The 21,946-nt window shown below is 43.9% G+C and overlaps 1 protein-coding gene across 6 annotated transcripts in view; it reads right to left on the bottom strand.

Annotated features, from left to right (window-relative positions):
* LOC115109185 (unconventional myosin-IXb-like) overlaps positions 1 to 21,946 on the bottom strand; it is a 120,011-nt gene that overhangs the window by 85,000 nt on the left and 13,065 nt on the right. For all 6 annotated transcript variants that reach the window (XM_065009659.1, XM_065009657.1, XM_065009658.1 and 3 more), the window contains exon 2: positions 216 to 1,122. In XM_065009659.1, the coding sequence (XP_064865731.1) occupies positions 216 to 1,055 (840 nt within the window). In that variant the 5' untranslated portion in view covers positions 1,056 to 1,122. The remainder of the gene's footprint in view (positions 1 to 215; positions 1,123 to 21,946) is intronic.

The raw sequence follows: 21,946 nt of genomic DNA on the forward strand, positions 1-21,946 counted from the left end.
GTCCTAGACAGGTTAAATGTAGATGTTCCAAAGGGACGCATCAGCGGCTTGTATGTGTGGTGGCCTGGAGATGCTAACGTGTTTATGTTCATTAACAGTCAATTACCGTGAGACAGGTAGTCTTTTGCATGAAAATAACTAGCTGACATTTCATGACTGCCACAGCCTCAGGTAAGAGCCCAAACTTAATTTCACACGAATACAAATAGCCTTACCTCCAGCACAGGCCCAGCCCCTAGAATAGTCCTCTCCACCCCGCTGGCGTAGCCCTTCTGGCTGAGGGCCGTCAGACAGTGGATGAGGAAGTTGGTGCTCTGGGTCTTCCCCGAGCCGCTCTCCCCAGAGATAACAATGCACTGGTTTACCCTCTTTCTTAGCATGGCGTAGTATGCCACGTCCGCAATGGCAAAGATGTGCGGCTCCAGTTTCCCCAGCTGGTGGTTCTCGTACATCTTGACATACTTGGGGTTGTAGATGGATAGGAACTTGAAGGGGTTGATGGCGATAAGGATAGACCCGGCGTAGGTGTAGATCTTTTTCTTGTGGAAGCGGTTGCGCAGGTTATCCAGGATGCTGCTCTCATTGAGTGACGGAAGGTTACACAGGTCGTCAAAGTCATCATGGCGTGGGGGGAGAAAGCCTCTGGCTGCTAGCTTCTGGGCCTCCTGCTCCTTGCAGAGAGCGGGGAGGTGGACGTAGTGGATGGTGCCGTCATGGTTCCTCTCCTGGAGGAGGAAGTAGAAACCTTCGCTCTGAAGGTGATGCTCCTGGGCCTTCCGTGGCCACAGTAGGACCCTCTGGACGGGGAGGTCCCAGGACTCCAGCACCCACTCCTCCCCGCCACACTCCTTCACCTCGGCAAGCACGTAGAGCCGCTTGGGGTCCAGGCCCAGGGCCAAGGCTGCGTCCTGGGTGACGGAGGCGGCTGTGGCCTCCTTGGGCACCTTGAGAGTGCAGCAAGATGGGCAGTCCGCTGAGAGCCGTGGGTAGACCTGCAGGTTGTAGGCCCGTCCATCTTGGCTAGGTGCTCCGCATTCGCCATCTTTGACACTCATTCTGGGCCAGGTGGAGTTACCTAAGCATGCCGTCTGCACTGCCTGCTGTTCTCTCACCACCCAGCACCTGGGGATCAAAGGAGAACAAATGTTGTTTTCTGAGACAGTTATACATTAAAGCTCAAAAGCTGAAAAAAAGAATGTCACAGCAGAGCTTAGTTGCAGGGAGCTGACTGAAAGCAACAAGAGCTGTGATGCTAACTGTTAGCCACATGCACGCTAAAAGTGCCTGTGCCAAACGACCCTGTATTGGATCAAGTCTTCAACTAAGAAAATAGTTTCATATAGGCTAAACGAAAGACATTCAGCTATTCCAGATAGTGGATGTTTCCCATTTGGGCATTGCCGTCTCGCAAAGGTCTAAACAGTTTGCCACAACGGCATTACGCCTGCGTTTCAAAATGCTAACAAATGGGTTGGTTTTTAAACAAAGACTCACAGACCACAGTGTGTGAACTCCAAACTGCTATTTGTCTTTGACTAAGCAGCTGAGGAGTGGAAATGTGACTCGCATCACAGCACATACGCAGGCTATTGAAAAGGTGGTTCTAATTTAGTGGATTAGAAAAAGCGTTCAACTATTTAAATGAAGCAATGTAGGCTTCACTACAATTAAGGGAATTCTAAATCCTTCCCTCTACTTAATGCTTGAGTAATATTACAATAACACTTTTCTACAGCATAGCATAGGCCTTTCACAGAGGATAATGCTTAGTCCATCAGTGCAGATTAATGTGACATGCTCAATTGCATGATTACTTGAAGGAAACTGTGGTACAGCCGTTTTATTAGGGTGTATGGATGTTCACAAACGGCCCGGGCCTACATTGAGGGCAGGGACCCAGCTTTGGATGCGTCATGTTCCGGTTATCACTGAGCTCAAAGTGAACCGGTGTTTGATTTACCCACACTAGTCTATCGTGTGCGTAAAGTTGAGTTAAGACATTTATTCTCCTGCAAGTGCGCACTAAAGCTGTGGTTAGAGCATTAGTTTGATGCAGACTTAATCTCCTCACTTCACGTAAGAAGCCCATCTCTATGATTAGCCTACAAGAAAGCCACATGTGGTGGTATAAACAGAAACACCCATAGAAACAGACAGTAAACAAACTAAACCATAGAGTAGAGCAAGGGTTATTTTTCAGCCTGGGACCCAAATTAGAAATTCTGTGATTTCCTGGCACCCAAACATATGAAAATATGCAACTATACGTAAATATCGGTACGTCATTGCCCTTATGCCTAAAACTAATATAGACAAAAACAAATGACCCATTTAAAATAGCTATTCATGTTTATTTTTCCCCTTTAAAAAAACTATTACATATATGTCTAAGTTTGAACTGTTGCTGTTAAAATACAATAAATAATTGTAATTCTGAACTGGAACAAAATTATTGCTAACATCACACAGATTTATATTAGAACACACACACACAGTTTGAGATAGGGTTGCACTAAGTAACAGAACAGACAAATTGATCAGGCCTACTGTACATCTTACTGTAGAAAGTATTGTTGAATAAAAGTCTAGGTTGAAATTGTTGCTGTTAAAATACAATAAATGTTTTATTAAGGTGATACAGCCTCAGCAGAAGTCAGGGTATTCATACTTCTTGCGCTTTGCAGAGCAATGCAAAGCTGCTGTCAAGGAAGTGAGTGTTTTCTACAAGATGTATCTCCCCCACCTACCATCAACCAATCATGTCAATGCGGAGCAATACAGAGCCCTCCACATTGTTACAACATTTGGGAGGCGAATCGGCATGGAGCTCGATTTGGCCTCGAGGCTCCACAATTGCCTCACACCCTCCATATGGAGCATCCGACCACATTTTCAGATCAAGTATAAATTGGCTTTTAGTCTCGGCCTCCGCAATGGATTAGTTCACTGACATGCGCGCCAATATACAGTACCAGTCAAAAGTTTGGACACACCTACTCATTCAAGAGTTTTCCTTTATTTTTTACTATTTTCTACATTGTAGAATAATAGTAAAGACATCAAAACTATGAAATAACACATATGGAATCATGTGGTAGCCAAAAAAGTGTTTACAAATCAAAATATATTTAATATGAGATTCTCCAGTATTTATGCTGCAGTAGTTTATGTGTCGGGGGGCTAGGGTCAGTTTGTTATATCTGGAGTACTTCTCCTGTCCTGTGTGAATTTAAGTATGCTCTCTCTAATTCTCTCTTTCTTTCTCTCTCTCGGAGGACCTGAGCCCTAGGACCATGCCTCAGGACTGACATGATGACTTCTTGCTGTCCCCAGTCCACCTGGCCGTGCTGCTGCTCCAGTTTAAACTGTTCTGCCTGTGATTATTATTATTTGACCATATTTGACCATTTATGAACATTTGAACATCTTGGCCATGTTCTGTTATAATCTCCACCCGGCACAGCCAGAAGAGGACTGGCCACCCCACATAGCCTGGTTCCTCTCTAGGTTTCTTCCTAGGTTTTGGCCTTTCTAGGGAGTTTTTCTACACCTGCATTGCTTGCTGTTTGGAGTTTTCGGCTGGGTTTCTGTACAGCACTTTGAGATATCAGCTGATGTAAGAAGGGCTATATAAATAAATTTGATTTGATTCAATGTAGCCAATCTTTGCCTTGATGACAGCTTTGCACACACACACACAAAAGTTTGGGTCACATAGGAATGTCCTTGTTTTTGAAAGAAAAGCACATTTTTAGTCCATTAAAATAAAATAGATCAGAAATAGGGTGAAGACATTGTTAATGTTGTAAATTACTATTGTAGCAGGAAACAGCTGATTTTTAATGGAATATCTACTTAGGTGTACAGAGGCCCATTATCAGCAACCATCACTCCAATGTTACATTGTGTTAGCTAATCCAAGTTTATCATTTTAGAAGGCTAATTGATCATTAGAAAACCCTTTTGCAATCATGTTAGCACAGCTGAAAACTGTTGTGGTGATTAAAGCAGCCATAAAACGGGCCTTCTTTAGACTAGTTGAGTATCTGGAGCATCAGCATTTGTGGGTTTGATTACAGGCTCAAAATGGCCATAAACAAATAACTTTTTCCTGAAACTCGTAAGTCTATTCTTGTTCTGAGAAATGAAAGCTATTCCATGTGAGAAATTGCCAAGAAACTGAAGATCTCATACAATGATGTGTACTACTCCCTTCACATAACAGCGCAAACTGTCTCTAACCAGAATAGAAAGAGGAGTGGGAGGCCCCAGTGCACAACTGAGCAAGTGGACAAGTAAATTAGAGTATCTAGAGTGGCACAACAGACGCCTCACAAGTCCTCAACTGGCAGCTTCATTAAATAGTACCCTCAAAACACCAGTCCCAAAGTCAACAGTGAAGAGGCGACTCCGGGATGCTGGCCTTTAAAATGGGCAAAAAAAGTGCTTTTCTTTCAAAAACAAGGACATTTCTAAGTGACCCCAAACTTTTGAAAGGTAGTGATTGTATATAAATAATTGTATTTGTTTCTGCTCGACTAAAACAATCTTAGTCGACCAACAGCCTAATGACCAAACAATCAACTAATTGGGGCGAGAGCGACTAAGTAGACCATACCAAGGGGCAAGGGCTGTACAACCAAAAACTGTTTATTAAAAGGTGATACTTCGGTATTTTTGCAATGAGGCACTTTGTCTCCTTCCCCAGAGGCAGATTAACTTGTGGATACCATTTTGATGTCTCTGTTTCCAGTATGAAGGTTAGCGGTAGTTTCGCAAGCCAATGCTAATATCACTGACATTCATGTTTTAAATCATAGGAAATCTTACATTGAAAAAGGACTGCCATTCAAGTTTTAGTTTTGTGTCACAGTCCATCTGTCTGGTGTACAAGAAAAGGACTAATGTTTACAGATATTCCCTGTTTCTCAGGTTTGTCTGCATCTAGAACCCAGGCTCAAATCTCACTGACTGTAGGCTACATACGATTTACACACATGGGATTTACAGATTTTCCACTATAAGAAGATTGTTCTGTTGTCAGACGCCCATGCTGTTACTTGTTTGTAATCATCACTACAATAGCGGTCACATGATAGGCCTACTCTAAAAATAGCACCCCCACAGACACGTTACTGTTAGCAGCAAAGAACTCTTCACCTCAGCATCTGCATCCGAGTTGAACACTAACAAAAACACAGACACACACTTCAACTTCCCATTCATGGATGATTCAACTTCCACCTTGGCAGAGCTCCAGTAACACTACAATATGGACCCTAAAACATATTCAATTAGCAGAAAGAGTGCAGAGACTGTTCAGGCTGTAAACTCAAGGATATGAGTGATTTCCTGAGAGAAGTGAAACTAACCGTCTCAAGCTTTTGGCAGCTCTTCATGGTTGACCGCCAAAGAAACTCAAAGCAAGAGTCACATGATCGACATAAAAACGCAATGTTGCCTTGGACCAGATGAGACTGGCATGCTTTATTAAGCTGTTGCTCATGAGACATTCATATGAAGGCTGGTGGTTCCTTTTAACATGAGTCTTCAATATTCCCAGGTAAGAAGTTTTAGGTTGTAGTTATTATACGACTATTTCTCTATACCATTTGTATTTCACATACCTTTGACTATTGGATGTTCTTATAGGCACTTTAGTATTTCCAGTGTAACAGTATAGCTTCCGTCCCTCTCCTCGCCCCTACCTGGGCTCGAGCCAGGAACACATCGACAACAGCCACCCTCGAAGCAGCGTTACCCATCATTCCACAACAGCCACAGCCCTTGCAGAGCAAGGGGAACAACCACTCCAAGTCGCAGAGCGAGTGACGTTTGAAACGCTATTAGCGTGCACCCCGCTAACTAGCTAGCCATTTCACATCGGTTACACCAGCCTAATCTCGGAAGTTGATAGGCTTGAAGTCATAAAACAGCTCAATACTTGAAGCATTGCGAAGAGCTGCTGGCAAAACGCATGAAAGTGCTGTATGAATGAATGTTTACGTGCCGGCTGCTGCTCAGTCAGACTGCTCTATCAAATCATAGACTTAATTATAACATAACACACAGAAATACGAGCCTTAGGTCATTAATATGGTCGAATCCGGAAACTAGCATCTCGAGAACAAGACGTTTATTCTTTCAGTGATATATGGAACCGTTCCGTATTTTATCTAACGGGTGGCATCCATAAGTCTAAATATAGGTATATAGGTTACATTGCACAATCTTCAATGTTATGTCATAATTACGTAAAATTCTGGCAAATTAGTGCGTAATGAGCCAGGCGGCCCAAACTGTTGCATATACCCTGACTCTGCGTGCAATGAACGCAAGAGACGTGACACAATTTCACCAGGTTAATATTGCCTGCTAACCGGGATTTCTTTTAGCTAAATATGCAGGTAAAAAATATATACTTCTGTGTATTGATTTTAAGAAAGGCATTGATGTTTATGGTTAGGTACACATTGGAGCAACAACAGTACTTTTTCGCGAATACGCACTGCATCGATTATATGCAACGTAGGACACGCTAGATAAACTAGTAATATCATCAACCATGTGTAGTTAACTAGTGATTAACCTCTTGCTTCTACTTGGGACGCTTGCGTCCCAACTAGAGCTCTGGAAATGCAAATGCGCTACGCTAAATGCTAATAGTATTAGTTAAAACTCAAAAGTTCATTAAAATACACATGCAGGGTATCAAATTAAAGCTACACTCGTTGTGAATCCAGGCAACAAGTCAGATTTTTAAAATGCTTTTCGGCGACAGCATGAGAAGCTATTATCTGATAGCATGCACCAATACACTACAACACAAAAGCACAGCAGGGGACGTAAACAAAATAATTAGCATTTCGGCGTTACACAAACCGCACAATAAAATAGAAAACAGTCATTACCTTTCACCATCTTCTTTGTTGGCACTCCTAGATGTCCCATAAACACTATTGGGTCTTTATTTCGATTAAATCGGGCCATATAAAGCCAAGATATCGTTATATGTAGACTGTGTGATAAACGAAAAAAACAGCGATTTCACAACGTAACGTCATTTTTTAAAATTCAAAAAGTAGACGATAAACTTTCACAAAACACTTGAAATACGTTTGTAATGCTACTTTAGGTATTAGTAAACGTTAATAAGCGATAAAAATCATCCGTAGGCGATGTAAAAATCATTAGCTGTCGTCTTGGAAAAAATTTCACGAGAGAGCTCTTCCGGAATGATCTGGGCGGAGACCGGAGGTAAGTGGTGCCCCTGTTTCGGTTCAACCAAGAATCAAAGATGATTCAATTCACAAGACTCTAGACAACATGGGGATGCTGTGGGAGTTGAATGCTCGGTCTTATCTAATTCGGCTCACTGTTAACAATTGCTGGAAGTGGCGCAAGGATATTTATTTCCATTTTCTGTGATCAGGTTTTCCTGCGCTTTCCGATGTAACGCACGTTATGTTATAGCCACAGTCGTGATTTAACCAGTTTTAAAAACGTCCGAGGGTTTCCTATCCACACATTCTAACCATATGAACGTACTATATTCCTGGCATGAGTAGCAGGGTGCTGAAATGTTGCGCGATTTTTAACAAAATGTTCAAAAAAGTAGAGGGTAGGAGCAACTAGTTAAGATTGATTGTTTTTATAAGATAAGTTTAATGCTAGCTAGCAACTTACCTTGGCTTACTGCATTCGCGTAACAGGCAGGCTCCTCGTGAGGCAGGTGGTTAGAGCGTTGGACTAGTTAACTGTAAGGTTGAATCCCCGAGAATGTTGTTCTGCCCCTGAACAAGGCAGTTAACACACCATTCCTAGGCCATCATTGAAAAGAAGAACATGTTCTTAGCTGACTTGCCTTGTTAAATCAAGATTAAATAATGGTGATTTTTATTTTTTTAAATAGGCCAAATCAGTGTCCAGAAACACAGATTGTTATGAAAACTTGAAATCGGCCCCAATTAAAATCGGCTATTCCGATTAATGGGTCAACCTCTAATTTTGATCCCCCTCCCCTGTTCAGGGACACATTCCATTTCTGTTAGTCACATGTCTGTGGAACTTGTTCAGTTTGTCTCAGTTGTTGAATCTTATGTTCATACAAATATTTACACTGAAAATAAACAGTTGACAGTGAGAGGACATTTGTTTTTGCTGAGTTTATCCTAAAAGAAGACCGATTTATTTACTAGCAAGCAGTAAAAACGTGAATTGTATAAAATAAAATAACTATTTTATTACTGAAGTGCCATAGCCTATAGGCTAGAGCTTCTACACCCCTGCGCATCTAGCGGTTTAACTACTGGAGCATCAAACGCCAGTTTGAAAGAGGTGGTGGTAATGACAATTTAATAGACAGACTACCTTAGCAAAACAATTGCTTACTACGGCTATTAGGTCAAGTTTATCTACATGAAAATAAAGTTAATTTTTTTAAATTAATGTAGACCTATTTAAAAAGATGACCGTTATTATATTTTAATTTCAGTCTTCACCATCAGTATAGCCCAGTATAATGTAACCTACTATAACTTGGAATTGGTAGCTCTACTAAGTGACCAGACAGACACAGAGACACAGACAGAGAAGAAACTGACCTAAATCACTGTATGGCAGGCAGGAGGCAATGCTTTAGTAACAAGATACAGAACTATTACTGTAGGCACATAGTCGCATACACCCATCATTTATCCCTGCTGTCACCAGGCAAGAGTTGGGTTTTACATTGTGAAATTAATACAAAAATGCTGACCTACATGCCCCCCAACAAACAGTCCCACTCCCAACCAAGGAATAGGTTTGTTTTGTTAGCATAACATTATCTTATCTTAAAATCCATTGTTTCCTCTTGGTAAACATGCAAAAAGCCCAAATTACCAAGGCAGGCATCTTCTCCACATTCACTATAAAGTGCTCCCAGACAGAACAGTAACAAAGTAAAGAGACCATGTCCAGAGAATTGCATCAATAGTAAGACAAACTCTGGAATCATTTAGGTCCCGTTTCAGAAGGGAAAGAGAGCTTCAAAACAGCAGACAGTGACTCGATTGTTGACCACAACCCCAGAAATCCAAGCCAAAAAATGCCAAGGCATGCATGCACAATTGGACCACAAAAAACTGCATTATCATTATCCTGCATTATGAGCTGGTCTGGTTTAAATCTGTCAGTTTAACTCTTTCCACTGATACCCAGAATGGCTTCAAAGCTGTGCGAGGGGCTTCAGAATGCAATCAAAATGGGTTATTGTGAATGCTTTAGCTTATCTCAGAACCTTCTGGGAAGTGTGGAGGATGCACAGAATTCCAGAAACAAAGATAATGGATCCATGGTTGTGGCTAAGCTTAGGTTTCAGCTGCTTACGGCAGGCAGATAAGGAATTTTAATAAACAAGTTCCTTATATACTTAGGTTGTTGGTGAAGGTACCCCTATGCCCTCAATTGTCAATGGGACTAGATCTAGCCTAAATCAGAATATTCTCATAACCTTTAGTAACAATTAAACCAACAACAATGATGATTAGGCCTACGATCTCATGATGTCCCATGAAAGCACCCTTTGAGCAATGTAAATTAGGCCCGTTTGTGTAAGACCACACATTTCTATCACTGGGTAATTTGCTGTGGCTTTTCAATCCTAAGGACTGTAATGAATACTGTATCACTTGTGATATGACCAATATTTCAATTAGCTTGATACTCAACAGCCCTCAAGTTAAGTTTTATTGAATTCTAAGGACATCATCAGGAAGACAGACATAACTGAACACAAATGGCATAACTACTTAATTGGAAGTACATCAAAATGTGAGTGCCAAACCAACTTTGTGTAATGGAAATTAGGAATGCATTTCTGGAAACATGAGTAAAACATTGTGGTGCCAGCTTCCATATGGAGCAATGCACAAAAATCAGCAAACACATAACATACACAGCCTTTATTAACATAACTGATCCACGGACAGATAGGGCAACGTTGCGACTTGAGCGAGTCGCCCGACAGCCTGGCTTGGAATACCAACTATGCCATGTTACTCACTCTTCCACTCCACGTAGAGCTATAAACCCCACTCAAGGTCGGCGTTTCCCCTATATGCTAAATCGTGGCTGCCACTGCAAAAACTCTATTTAGAAAATTATTAAAACAAACGAATATTTAAGTGTAAACTTAAACGATTAAACCCAGATATAAAGTACGAAGTAAAGATAATGGCTCGTGGCCTCCCGGATGGCGCAGTGGTTAAGGGCGCTGTACTGCAGTGCCAGCTGTGCCATCAGAGACTCTGGGTTCGCGCCCAGGCTCTGTCGTAACCGGCCGCGACCGGGAGGTCCGTGGGGCGACGCACAATTGGCCTAGCGTCGTCCGGGTTAGGGAGGGCTTGGTCGGTAGGGATGTCCTTGTCTCATCGCGCACCAGCGACTCCTGTGGCGGTACGGGCGCAGTGCGCGCTAACCAAGGTTGCCAGGTACACGGTGTTTCCTCCGGCACATTGATGCGGCTGGCTTCCGGGTTGGATGTGCGCTGTATTAACCTCTTCAGTCGACCCTCTACTTTTTTGAACATTTTGTTAAAAATCGCGCAACATTTCAGCGCCCTGCTACTCATGCCAGGAATATAGTACGTTCATATGGTTAGAATGTGTGGATAGGAAACCCTCGGACGTTTTTAAAACTGGTTAAATCACGACTGTGGCTATTACATAACGTGCGTTACATCGGAAAGCGCAGGAAAACCTGATCACAGAAAATGGAAATAAATATCCTTGCGCCACTTCCAGCAATTGTTAACAGTGAGCCGAATTAGATAAGACCGAGCATTCAACTCCCACAGCATCCCCATGTTGTCTAGAGTCTTGTGAATTGAATCATCTTTGATTCTTGGTTGAACCGAAAGAGGGGCACGACTTACCTCCGGTCTCCGCCCAGATCATTCCGGAAGAGCTCTCTCCTGAAATTTTTTCCAAGACGACAGCTAATGATTTCTACATCGCCTATGGATGATTTTTATCGCTTATTAACGTTTACTAATACCCAAAGTAGCATTACAAACGTATTTCGAAGTGTTTTGTGAAAGTTTATCGTCTACTTTTTGAATTTTAAAAAATGACGTTACGTTGTGAAATCGCTGTTTTTTTCGTTTATCACACATTCTACATATAACGATATCTTGGCTTTATATGGCCCGATTTAATCGAAATAAAGACCCAATAGTGTTTATGGGACATCTAGGAGTGCCAACAAAGAAGATGGTGAAAGGTAATGACTGTTTTCTATTTTATTGTGCGGTTTGTGTAACGCCGAAATGCTAATTATTTTGTTTACGTCCCCTGCTGTGCTTTTGTATTGGTGCATGCTATCAGATAATAGCTTCTCATGCTGTCGCCGAAAAGCATTTTAAAAATCTGACTTGTTGCCTGGATTCACAACGAGTGTAGCTTTAATTTGATACCCTGCATGTGTATTTTAATGAACTTTTGAGTTTTAACTAATACTATTAGCATTTAGCGTAGCGCATTTGCATTTCCAGAGCTCTAGTTGGGACGCAAGCGTCCCAAGTAGAGGCAAGAGGTTAAGAAGCAGTGCGGCTGGTTGGGTTGTGTATCGGAGGATGCATGACTTTCAACCTTCCGTCTCTCCCGAGCCCGTACGGGAGTTGTAGCGATGAGACAAGATAGTAGCTACTACAACAATTGGATACCACGAAATTGGGGAGAAAAAGGGATTCATTTTTTGGGGGGGGGCTCAATATATTTTTAAAACAAGATCATCTTTGAGAACTAACAACCACCAATATAAAAATAGCAGGAAATTAGTTTTGAAACTACAATCTCTCTCAGCCCAATGACAAATCTGTAGAATTGCAGAAAACTAGCTTTGAAACTGTAAAATAGTCCCTCTATCCCATAGCAAAATGTGTAGAATTGCAGGAAATTAATTTTAAAACTTTGTCTCTGCGGCTAATAGGGCCTCCAAAAACACGGCCCTACCCCGCTAACTTTGCCGCTGCTGCTGAAAAAAAAAATAGGGGAAACAGTAGAAGTGTCATACCGTTGAGACCGAGGATCCCATCCCATAATGAATGGGTCTAGCTATAGATTTATGACCAGTTGTTTTCCGGGTTTATGACCTCACTGAGCTGACAACCATGAGATTACGAGCACGTCACTGTGATAGTCTGAACTCCAGACGCCTGTCTGGTTGCTGCTAACACAGTGCTCAGAGCTGAGCCACCACTTGGTGACTGGCAGGAAGTGAATGAGCCATTACGGAGACTCACAAACAGACCAATGAAGGCATTTGGTCATTAACACACACACACACACACACACACACACGTCACAGCTCTATGGGGTTCCACCCACAGGAAGTGGATTCTGAGTCGCCTGGTCTCCTAAGACCTGAGCTAGCAGACATTCCCTTTGAACCAGGCAAGTGGGAGGGGCAGAGAAAATAATACAAAAGCTTCCCATGATTCTGTGATGACTGTCAGGGTTAGGTTTCCCATTTGTGTGATGTCAGGATTAGCTAAGAGGCAACTCTATCAGACTCAGAGGAAGAGTACACTGAGTGTACAAAACATGCTCTTTCCATGACAGACTGACCAGTACAAAAGCTATGATCCCTTGGTGATGTCACATGTTAAATCTACTTCAATGAGTGTAGATAAAGGGGAGGAGACAGGTTAAAGAAGGATTTAAGCCTTGAGACAAGGATTGTGTGTGTGCCATTCAGAAGGTGAATGGGCAAGACAAAGGATTTAAGTATCTTTGAAGAGGGTATGGTAGTAGGTGCCAGGCGCACCGGTTTGAGTGTGTCAAAAACCGCAACTCTTCTGTTTTTTTCACGCTCAACACCTTCCCATGTGTATCAAGAATGGTCCACCACCCAAAGGACATCCAGCCAACTTGACAACTGTGGAAAGCATAGGCGTGAACATCGGCCAGTATCTCTGTGGAACACTTGACACCTTGTAGACTCCATGCCCTGAAAAATTGGAGGCTGTTCTGAGGGCAACTCAACATTAGGAAGGTGTTCCTAATGTGTTGTCCACTCAGTGGATATCTTCCTGCAGACCACCTACTTCTCCTTTGCAGGAAGAGGAGATGACGGCCATTGAGGCCAGAAGAGGACTGGCCACCCCTCATAGCCTGGTTCCTCTCTAGGTTTATTTCTAGATTTTGGCCTTTCTAGGGAGTTTTTCCTAGCCACCGTGCTTCTACACCTGCATTGCTTGCTGTTTGGGGGTTTAGGATGGGTTTCTATACAGCACTTTGTGACATCAGCTGATGTACGAAGGGCTTTATAAATACATTTGATTGAGGCATCCATCAGCAGCTAGCCTGATGGGGATAAGCAGCAGAGCTGGCCAGGGGCCAAACGTAATTGATGCATTTTCATACAGGATTACCTCAGTATTCTGTTTCCATCTAAGTGGGCCGGCACCCATGTCTCATTGGGCCATGGCTCCGGCATACCTACTCACACTTAGAGTTAAAGCCAGGCCACTGATACTTTTCAGCTGTCATTTAAATAACTGAGCATAAGCACCTTCTCACAAAGCAACTGTTTTGGTTATGCAGAGGTTGTTGATTCTGCTCTTCACAAGTCCTCACTGTAGCTATGCAAACACAATTTCCCTAGTATAACATAAGTGGTATACATACACTAGTGTAACAGTTGAAAAGCTGCAATTGTTGCCAAGGAACAAAGAGAAGGGCATGCAGTGGTAAATCAGCCAGAGGCCCTTTTATAGAGAGCAGATGCAACCAGTAAGCCTGAATGAAAGAGTCTCTCACTGGAGCATGTGGCTGAAACAGAAACGCTGCCTTTGTTTCAGAATCACCTCAATTGGAGACTTTACTCTTCTAGCAGACGGCCAGGGCCGAGAGAAACTCAAAGGCCAGCAGAAAAGAGCGAGGCATGCAGCCCCCTCCTTCCCCAGCAGAGCGAGGAAGGCAGCCCCCCTCACCACCAACGCCACTCTGCTTCCTAAGCCTGGCCAGCCATGAACAATAAAACATGAGCTCAAGCACATCTGCTTCTTTCTTCAGGGAAAAAAATACAGGGATCCCCAACTGCATTTGATTTGATCAATTTGATATAAAACTAAGCTGACGGACAAGAAAGGAAAGAAGAACAATGAACCAGCCAGACATCCACTCCATTAACCAGTGGAATATACCAAAACCAAAAGGAAGAGCACTAATGATGGGATGACTGCGATTATGCTCAGCTGACTGCACTGTAGTGATTAGGTACAGCAAAAACATGCACAACGGATCAATAGATAAACAAATAGCCAGTAGCCGGCTGCCGCCACCATCTCACATCTCTTGAAGGCAGGTACAGACCTAACCCTGTGTTCATTAAGGGCTTTCCAGACCGTGCAGAGGGCTGTTTGGCAAGTACACAGCAGGGCGTATGTTTGCAAAATATATAACTGGACCATGACCCCGGGATGAGACTGTGTCGAACCTCTCCCGCTCTTCTTCAGGGAATTCAACACCAATTTTACCCGTGCTCAATAAAAAACTTTTGTAATTTACACAGCGGGTTGGTAATCCAAACAGGCCTGGCCACAGCTCCCCAGCTATGCACCCCCATAGCCTCATATGTGGCAATGCTCCAGTAACGAAGTCCAGATGCCAAGTCAGTTTGTTTCCCCTGCACATGGTGTCAGTGCCAGGAGACGAAATGAGTGGAGAGTGCTAGATCAGGCCCCAGCCCATATGCTGCAGTTCCACCTAAGACTTCCACCACACCAGGTATTTCCATCAGGAGTGTGACACGAAAGACTTGGGGTGAGCAGAATCAACCTCTGCATCATCAAGACCGTTGCTTTGTGAGTACATGTTTAAGTTTATAGTTTAGCTTTTGTTATGTAAATGCCAGCTGAGCAGTACCAGTGGCCTGACTTTGGCCCAAAGTGAGAGCCTCACAGAAATAGTCCATATGCACAAAAAGCTTATTTCTCTAAAATGTTGTTCACAAATTTGTTTAGATCCTTGGCTAGCATGCAGACAATAGAGGAGTTTCCCAGCAGACAATTCGTTCATCCAGAAGGTTGCTTGGATGGGCAGTAATGGTGATGGTAAATGTGCCGTCAATCAGGCTGATAAGCCGAAACGAAAAAAAAAAAACTCAATGCAGTGTCAACATGAAACACAGACCGTGGCATGTTTCCAATAATGAAATCCAGAGTGTTCCATGGCTCGGGCCATCCTGGCGGGTGGTGAGTCCCAATGCTTTCTGCTCTGGAAACTGCTCAGACTCAGGGATTTAATCAATGGGCTGCGATGTACACTGTATGGAATTTTGCATAGAAAAATGTCAACCGTAAAGCTTACTATTAACGCTAGAGCTGATAACTGTTCATTCTACATCACAGAGGAGCATATTTGTACATTCAGTAAGGTTGTATATCTAATGGATAAGCCTGAGGGGGGCGGGGGCAGCTGTGTGCGTCGAGGAGCAGAAATCAGTTGAGGCAAGGAGGCAGACAGAAGGGATATTGTGCAGGGGCACTCATGTGGGCCACTGCTCTAAAAACACTTCCCAAACACATGACTCCATAGTGGCACCAGAATAACCATCAACCCTGCTGCTGCACCAAGTCCATGCTTAGCTAAGCCCTCTCTCTCAGCTCCTACTACAAGCAGACAATTAGACCTTGACTACATCTCGTTAGACTAAACCACATGTTCAACTGGGATTGCCATAAAAAACAGGGACATATAACAGCATGTAGATATAAGGAGCAAGTCTGTTACTAAGGAGGTCTTGAGTAATCTCCTCCTATAGGGCACTGGGGCAGTCTTCACTGTGGTGTACTCCCTGGTGATGTTTGGGGTGGGGATTCATGCATTAAGATGTGATTAAGCACCTTAGGGAGGATAACTCCTTTCTAACCTTGAAAATCCAGACTGTTTTTTTACTGACACTATGATCTGAATGGCTTTTGGCAAATTGTTTTGATGACTAACACCAAAGGAAAAGCTTTCTGAACTGAACTCCATCCAAAACCCCAACTTTGCCCCTATCCAATACAGTTGAACACCCAAACATACCATAAACATAATTTCCATATGGACACTGGAATGTCTGTTATATTACTATACAGCCAGACACATCAGAAGTAATACTCAAAAACGTACATATGGAGACATTCAACTGTGAACAGACAGACTTGAAAAGGTAAAAATAGACCAAAAGCAAACACAACGAGGTGATGCCGGCCAATCCTGAACAACACTGCGCCAAGGCCTTCTGTTCTTTCCCTTCCCTTACTCTGTAGCCAGACAGAGTTCAGTTCAGTCAAACTGGCTGTCGTTGGCGCTGCTGGACTAGCTGGCACATTCAATGGGAATCGTTTGTCACCGTTACTGCCTCATCTGGCTGATTTCTCTTGTTTTTCCTCCATTCTCCCTCCTTTGCACCCATCCCTGGGGCCGTTAAACTTCAAGGGGAAATAGTGGGTGGGTGCTCCATTATGAGCAGTTCTCTTCAGTCCTGTGTCGTGTTCTCTCACCCTGTCCTCCTCTCTTACGAAGGCAGTGTTTATTTATAAGATGTATTTACTGAGCCTTGGTCTCCAGAGGACACTGTCACACTGAAACGGGCCACTGATACTCATCTTCTTCAAGAGCAGCACTTCACTGCTTCTATTATAAACATTAATTTATACATAACCACTGACTCAAGTAACTCAACTATGAAAAAGTGCCTATTACAGTAGCTCTATAAATTATGAAGATCATAAAGCTTCAGTATCAGATCAGAAAGTAGGCTCAGGTTCCAAACAGGAAATCAAAGCACACCCAGGACTACTGCTGGTCAGAGGGAAGGGAGAAAGCATGGTGGCCTTGACTGATGGCAGTGATTCTGGAACAGACGGGTTTAGGGTGGATGCTGGGACTGGGTCTGGTGCAGCCAGGTTTAGGGTGGATGCTGGGACTGGGTCTGGTGCAGCCAGGTTTAGGATGGATGCTGGGACTGGGTCTGGTGCAGCCCGGTTTAGTCTGGTGCAGGGGAGTGCCTGTCATGTCTCTGGGCCTGGTTCACCGACCACATATAGAGGGGGAGCTTATCAATCCTCAACCGCGCAAACAACATACTACAGACACCAGGCACAGATCCCTGTCATTCGCTGGAGAAGGAAACTGATATTTCACGGAAAAAGATCAGGGTGCCTTGTGAAGATCAGACGACGAGTGGCTAATCTGCCATTGCTTTAGGTCCTGCTAGCTAACGATCAATCGTTGGGGGAAAAAAATCTGTCAAACTGAAAGCACGTATATCCTACAAACGGGACATTAAACTGTAATATCTTATGTTTCACCATGTCGTGGCTGAACGACGACATTAAGAACATACAGCTGGCGGGTTATACACTCTATAGGCAGGATAGAACAGCAGCCTCTGGTAAGACACGGGGCGGGGGCCTATGCATATTTGTAAACAACAGTTGGTGCCCAATATCTAAGGAAGTCTCAAGGTTTTTGCACGCCTGAGGTAGAGTATCTCATGATAAGCTATAGACCACACTATCAACTTAGAGAGTTTTCATCTTCATTTTCCGTAGCTGTCTACATACGACCACAGACCGATGCTGGCACTAAAACCGCACTTAATGAGCTGTATACCACCATAAAAGAACAGGAAAACGCTCATCCAGAGATGGTGCTCCTAGTGTCCTGGGACTTTAATGCAGGGTAACTTAATTCAGTTTTACTTTATTTCTATCAGCATGTTAAATGTGCAACCAGAGGGAAAAAAATTCTAGGTCACCTGTGCTCCACACACAGAGACGCGTACAAAGCTCTCCCTCGCCCTCCATTTGGTAAATCCGACCACAACTCTATCCTCCTGATTCCTGCCTACAAGCAAAAATTAAAGCAGGAAGCACCAGTGACTTGGTCTATAAAAAAAGTGGTCAGATGAAGCAGATGCTAAAGTACAGGACTGTTTTGCTAGCACAGACTAGAATATGTTACGGGATTCTTCCGATGGCATTGAGGAGTACACTACATCAATCACTGGCTTTATCAATAAGTGCATTGAGGACGTCGTCCCCACAGAGACTATACGTACATACCCCAACCAGAAGCCCTGGATTACAGGCAACATTCGCACTGAGCTAAAGGGTAGAGCAGCCGCTTCAAGGAGAGGGACACTAATCCGGAAGTTTATAAGAAATCACGCTATGCCCTCTGACAAACCATCAAACAGGCAAAGCTTCAATACAGGACTAAGATAGAATTGTACTACACTGGCTCCGATGCATGTCGGATGTGGCAGGGCTTGCAAACTATTACAGACTACAAAGGGAAGCACAGCCGAGAGCTGCCCAGTGACACGAGCCTACCAGACGAGCTAAATAACTTCTATGCTCGCTTCAAGGCAAGTAACACTGAAACATGCATGAGAGCACCAGCTGTTCCAGACCACTGTGTGATCATGCTCTCCGCAGCCGGTGTAAGTAAGACCTTTAAACAAGTCAACATTCACAAGGCCGCAGGGCCAGATGGATTACCAGGACACATACTCTGAGCATGCGGGTGTCTTCACTGACATTTTCAACATGTCCCTGTCTGAGTCTGTAATACCAACATGTTTCATGCAGACCACCATAATCCCTGTACCCAAGAACACCAAGGTAACCTGCCTAAATGACTACCAACCCGTAGCACTCACACCTGTAGCCATGAAATGCTTTGAAAGGCTGGTCATGGCTCACATCAACACCATTATCCCAGAAACCCAAGACCCACTCCAATTTGCATACCGCACCAACAGATCCACCGATGATGCAATCACTATTGCACTCCACACTGGCCTTTCCCACCTGGAAAAAAGGAACACCTATGTGAGAATGCTATTCGTTGACTACGGCTCAGTATTCAACACCATAGTGCCCTCAAAGCTCATCACTAAGCTAACGACCCGGAAACTAAACACCACCCTCTGCAACTGGAGTGGTAAGGGTAGGTAACAACACATCCGCCACGATGATCCACAACACGGGGGCCCCTCAGGGGTGCATGCTCAGTCCCCTCCTGTACTCCCTGTTCACTCATGACAGCACAGCCAGGCACGACTCCAACACCATCATTAAGCCACCATTGTTCCTGTTCCCAAGAAAGCTAAGGTAACTGAGCTAAACGACTACCGCCCCATAGCACTCACTTCCGTCATCATGAAGTGCTTTGAGAGACTAGTCAAGGACCATATCACCTCCACCCTACCTGACACCCTAGACCCACTCCAACTTGCTTACCGCCCAAATAGGTCCACAGACGATGCAATCTCAACCACACTGCCCTAACCCATCTGGATAAGAGGAATACCTATGTGAGAATGCTGTTCATCGACTACAGCTCGGCATTTAACACCATAGTACCCTCCAAGCTCGTCATCAAGCTCGAGACCCTGGGTCGCCCCCAGGTGGTGAGGGTAGGCAACAACATCTCCACCCCGCTGATCCTCAACACTGGGGCCCCACAAGGGTGCGTTCTGAGCCCTCTCCTGTACTCCCTGTTCACCCACGACTGCGTGGTCACGAACGCCTCCAACTCAATCATCAAGTTTGCGGACGACACAACAGTGGTAGGCTTGATTACCAACAACGACGAAACGGCCTACAGGGAGGAGATGAGGGCCCTCGGAGTGTAGTGTCAGGAAAATAACCTCACACTCAACGTCAACAAAACTAAGGAGATGATTGTGGACTTCAGGAAACAGCAGAGGGAACACCCCCCTATCCACATCGATGGAACAGTAGTGGAGAGGGTAGTAAGTTTTAAGTTCCTTGGCATACACATCACAAACTGAATTGGTCCACTCACACAGACAGCATCGTGAAGAAGGCGCAGCAGCGCCTCTTCAACCTCAGGAGGCTGAAGAAATTCGGCTTGTCACCAAAAGCACTCACAAACTTCTACAGATGCACAATCGAGAGCATCCTGGCGGGCTGTATCACCGCCTGGTATGGCAACTGCTCCGCCCACAACCGTAAGGCTCTCCAGAGGGTAGTGAGGTCTGCACAACGCATCACCGGGGGCAAACTACCTGCCCTCCAGGACACCTACACCACCCGATGTTACAGGAAGGCCATAAAGTTCATCAAGGACAACAACCACCCGAGCCACTGCCTGTTCGCCCCGCTATCATCCAGAAGGCGAGGTCAGTACAGGTGCATCAAAGCTGGGACCGAGAGACTGAAAAACAGCTTCTATCTCAAGGCCATCAGACTGTTAAACAGCCACCACTAACATTGAGTGGCTGCTGCCAACACACTGACACTGACTCAACTCCAGCCAGCCACTTTAATAATGGGAATTGATGGGAAATGTAAAATATATCACTAGCCACTTTAAACAATGCTACCTAATATAATGTTACATACCCTACATTATTCATCTCATATGCATACGTATATACATCATCTACTGCATCCTTACGTAATACATGTATCACTAGCCACTTTAACTATGCCACTTTGTTTACATACTCATCTCATATGTATATACTGTACTCGATACCATCTACTGTATCTTGCCTATGCTGCTCTGTACCATCACTCATTTATATATCTTTATGTACATATTCTTTATCCCCTTACACTGTGTATAAGACAGTAGTTTTGGAATTGTTAGTTAGATTACTTGTTGGTTATTACTGCATTGTCGGAACTAGAAGCACAAGCATTTCGCTACACTCGCATTAACATCTGCTAACCATGTGTATGTGACAAATAAAATTTGATTAGATTTAAGTGTGCTGATGACACAACAGTGCTAGGCCTGATCAACGACAAGACAGCCAATAGGGAGGAGGTGCAAGGACAACAACCTCTCCCTCAACGTGATCAAGACAAAGGAGATGATTGTGGACTAGAGGAAAAGGAGGACCGGGCATGCCCCAATTCTCGTTGACGGGGTTGTAGTGGAGCAGGTTGAGAGCTTCAAGTTCCTTGGCGTCCACATCACCAACAAACTAGCATGGTCCAAGCACACCAAGACAGTTGTGAAGAGGGCACGACAATACCTATTCCCCCTCAGGAAACTGAAAAGATTTGGCATGGGTCCTCAGATCCTCCATAAAGGTTTAACAGCTGCACCATCGAGAGCATCCTGACCGGTTGCATCACTGCCTGGTATGGCAACTGTTCAGCCTCCATCCTTGTTGCATTATGTGGGTGAACATTACACCAAATCTCCAGCTAAAACATATTGTTTAGTCTTTTATCATCATCATCATCATCATGATTTCATTAGGTTTCGCTTTGAGTGTGTTATTTTATGATGGCTGTGGTGAGCTGAATGAAGGCTAAGCACAACAGCACCAAACAAATTTAGGCCATCTTGAAATTGACAGTCTGCCTTTTTCACTATATACTGTAATTACAGCTATTTATAAAGTTACAATAAACTCAGGATTGCCCACATTGAGAGATCAGAGTTGCCAGAAAAAATGTGGAGTGCCTTCCAAGCAATCAGTTTCCCTCTATCCTAAGTGTTTGCCATACGTTTGTACCGAATGCACATCACAAATCGTACCGCATAGCTCGGTTAGCTGCTCGCTGCAGAATTCAAAGCTCTTTTTCTTCCCTCTCCCCACAAGACGACACACCCAGGAGCATTCCTGTCAATTTTCTGCAGACAGGGCTCCTTTGGATTAAAGGCTTGCTTTGATCAAAGCCCCAGTCAATCAGACAGACAGACACACAGAGGACCTGGGCCCAGAACCTGCAACACCATATCCTAGCCTACATTGGACAAGCTTTCAGAAAATATCAGTTCAGGGAACCCTGATGAGCATATAAGAAAGAACCAAGTGTTAGTGTTAAAAATCATGGTGGTACAGAAGAACTCATTCTGTCATTGGCATGAATGAAAATCTAAAATCGGGACAGATGTTATTCTTATCGGAGTGCACAACT

This window comes from Oncorhynchus nerka, linkage group LG25 (assembly GCF_034236695.1).
Source record: "Oncorhynchus nerka isolate Pitt River linkage group LG25, Oner_Uvic_2.0, whole genome shotgun sequence".
Taxonomy (NCBI): domain Eukaryota; kingdom Metazoa; phylum Chordata; class Actinopteri; order Salmoniformes; family Salmonidae; genus Oncorhynchus; species Oncorhynchus nerka.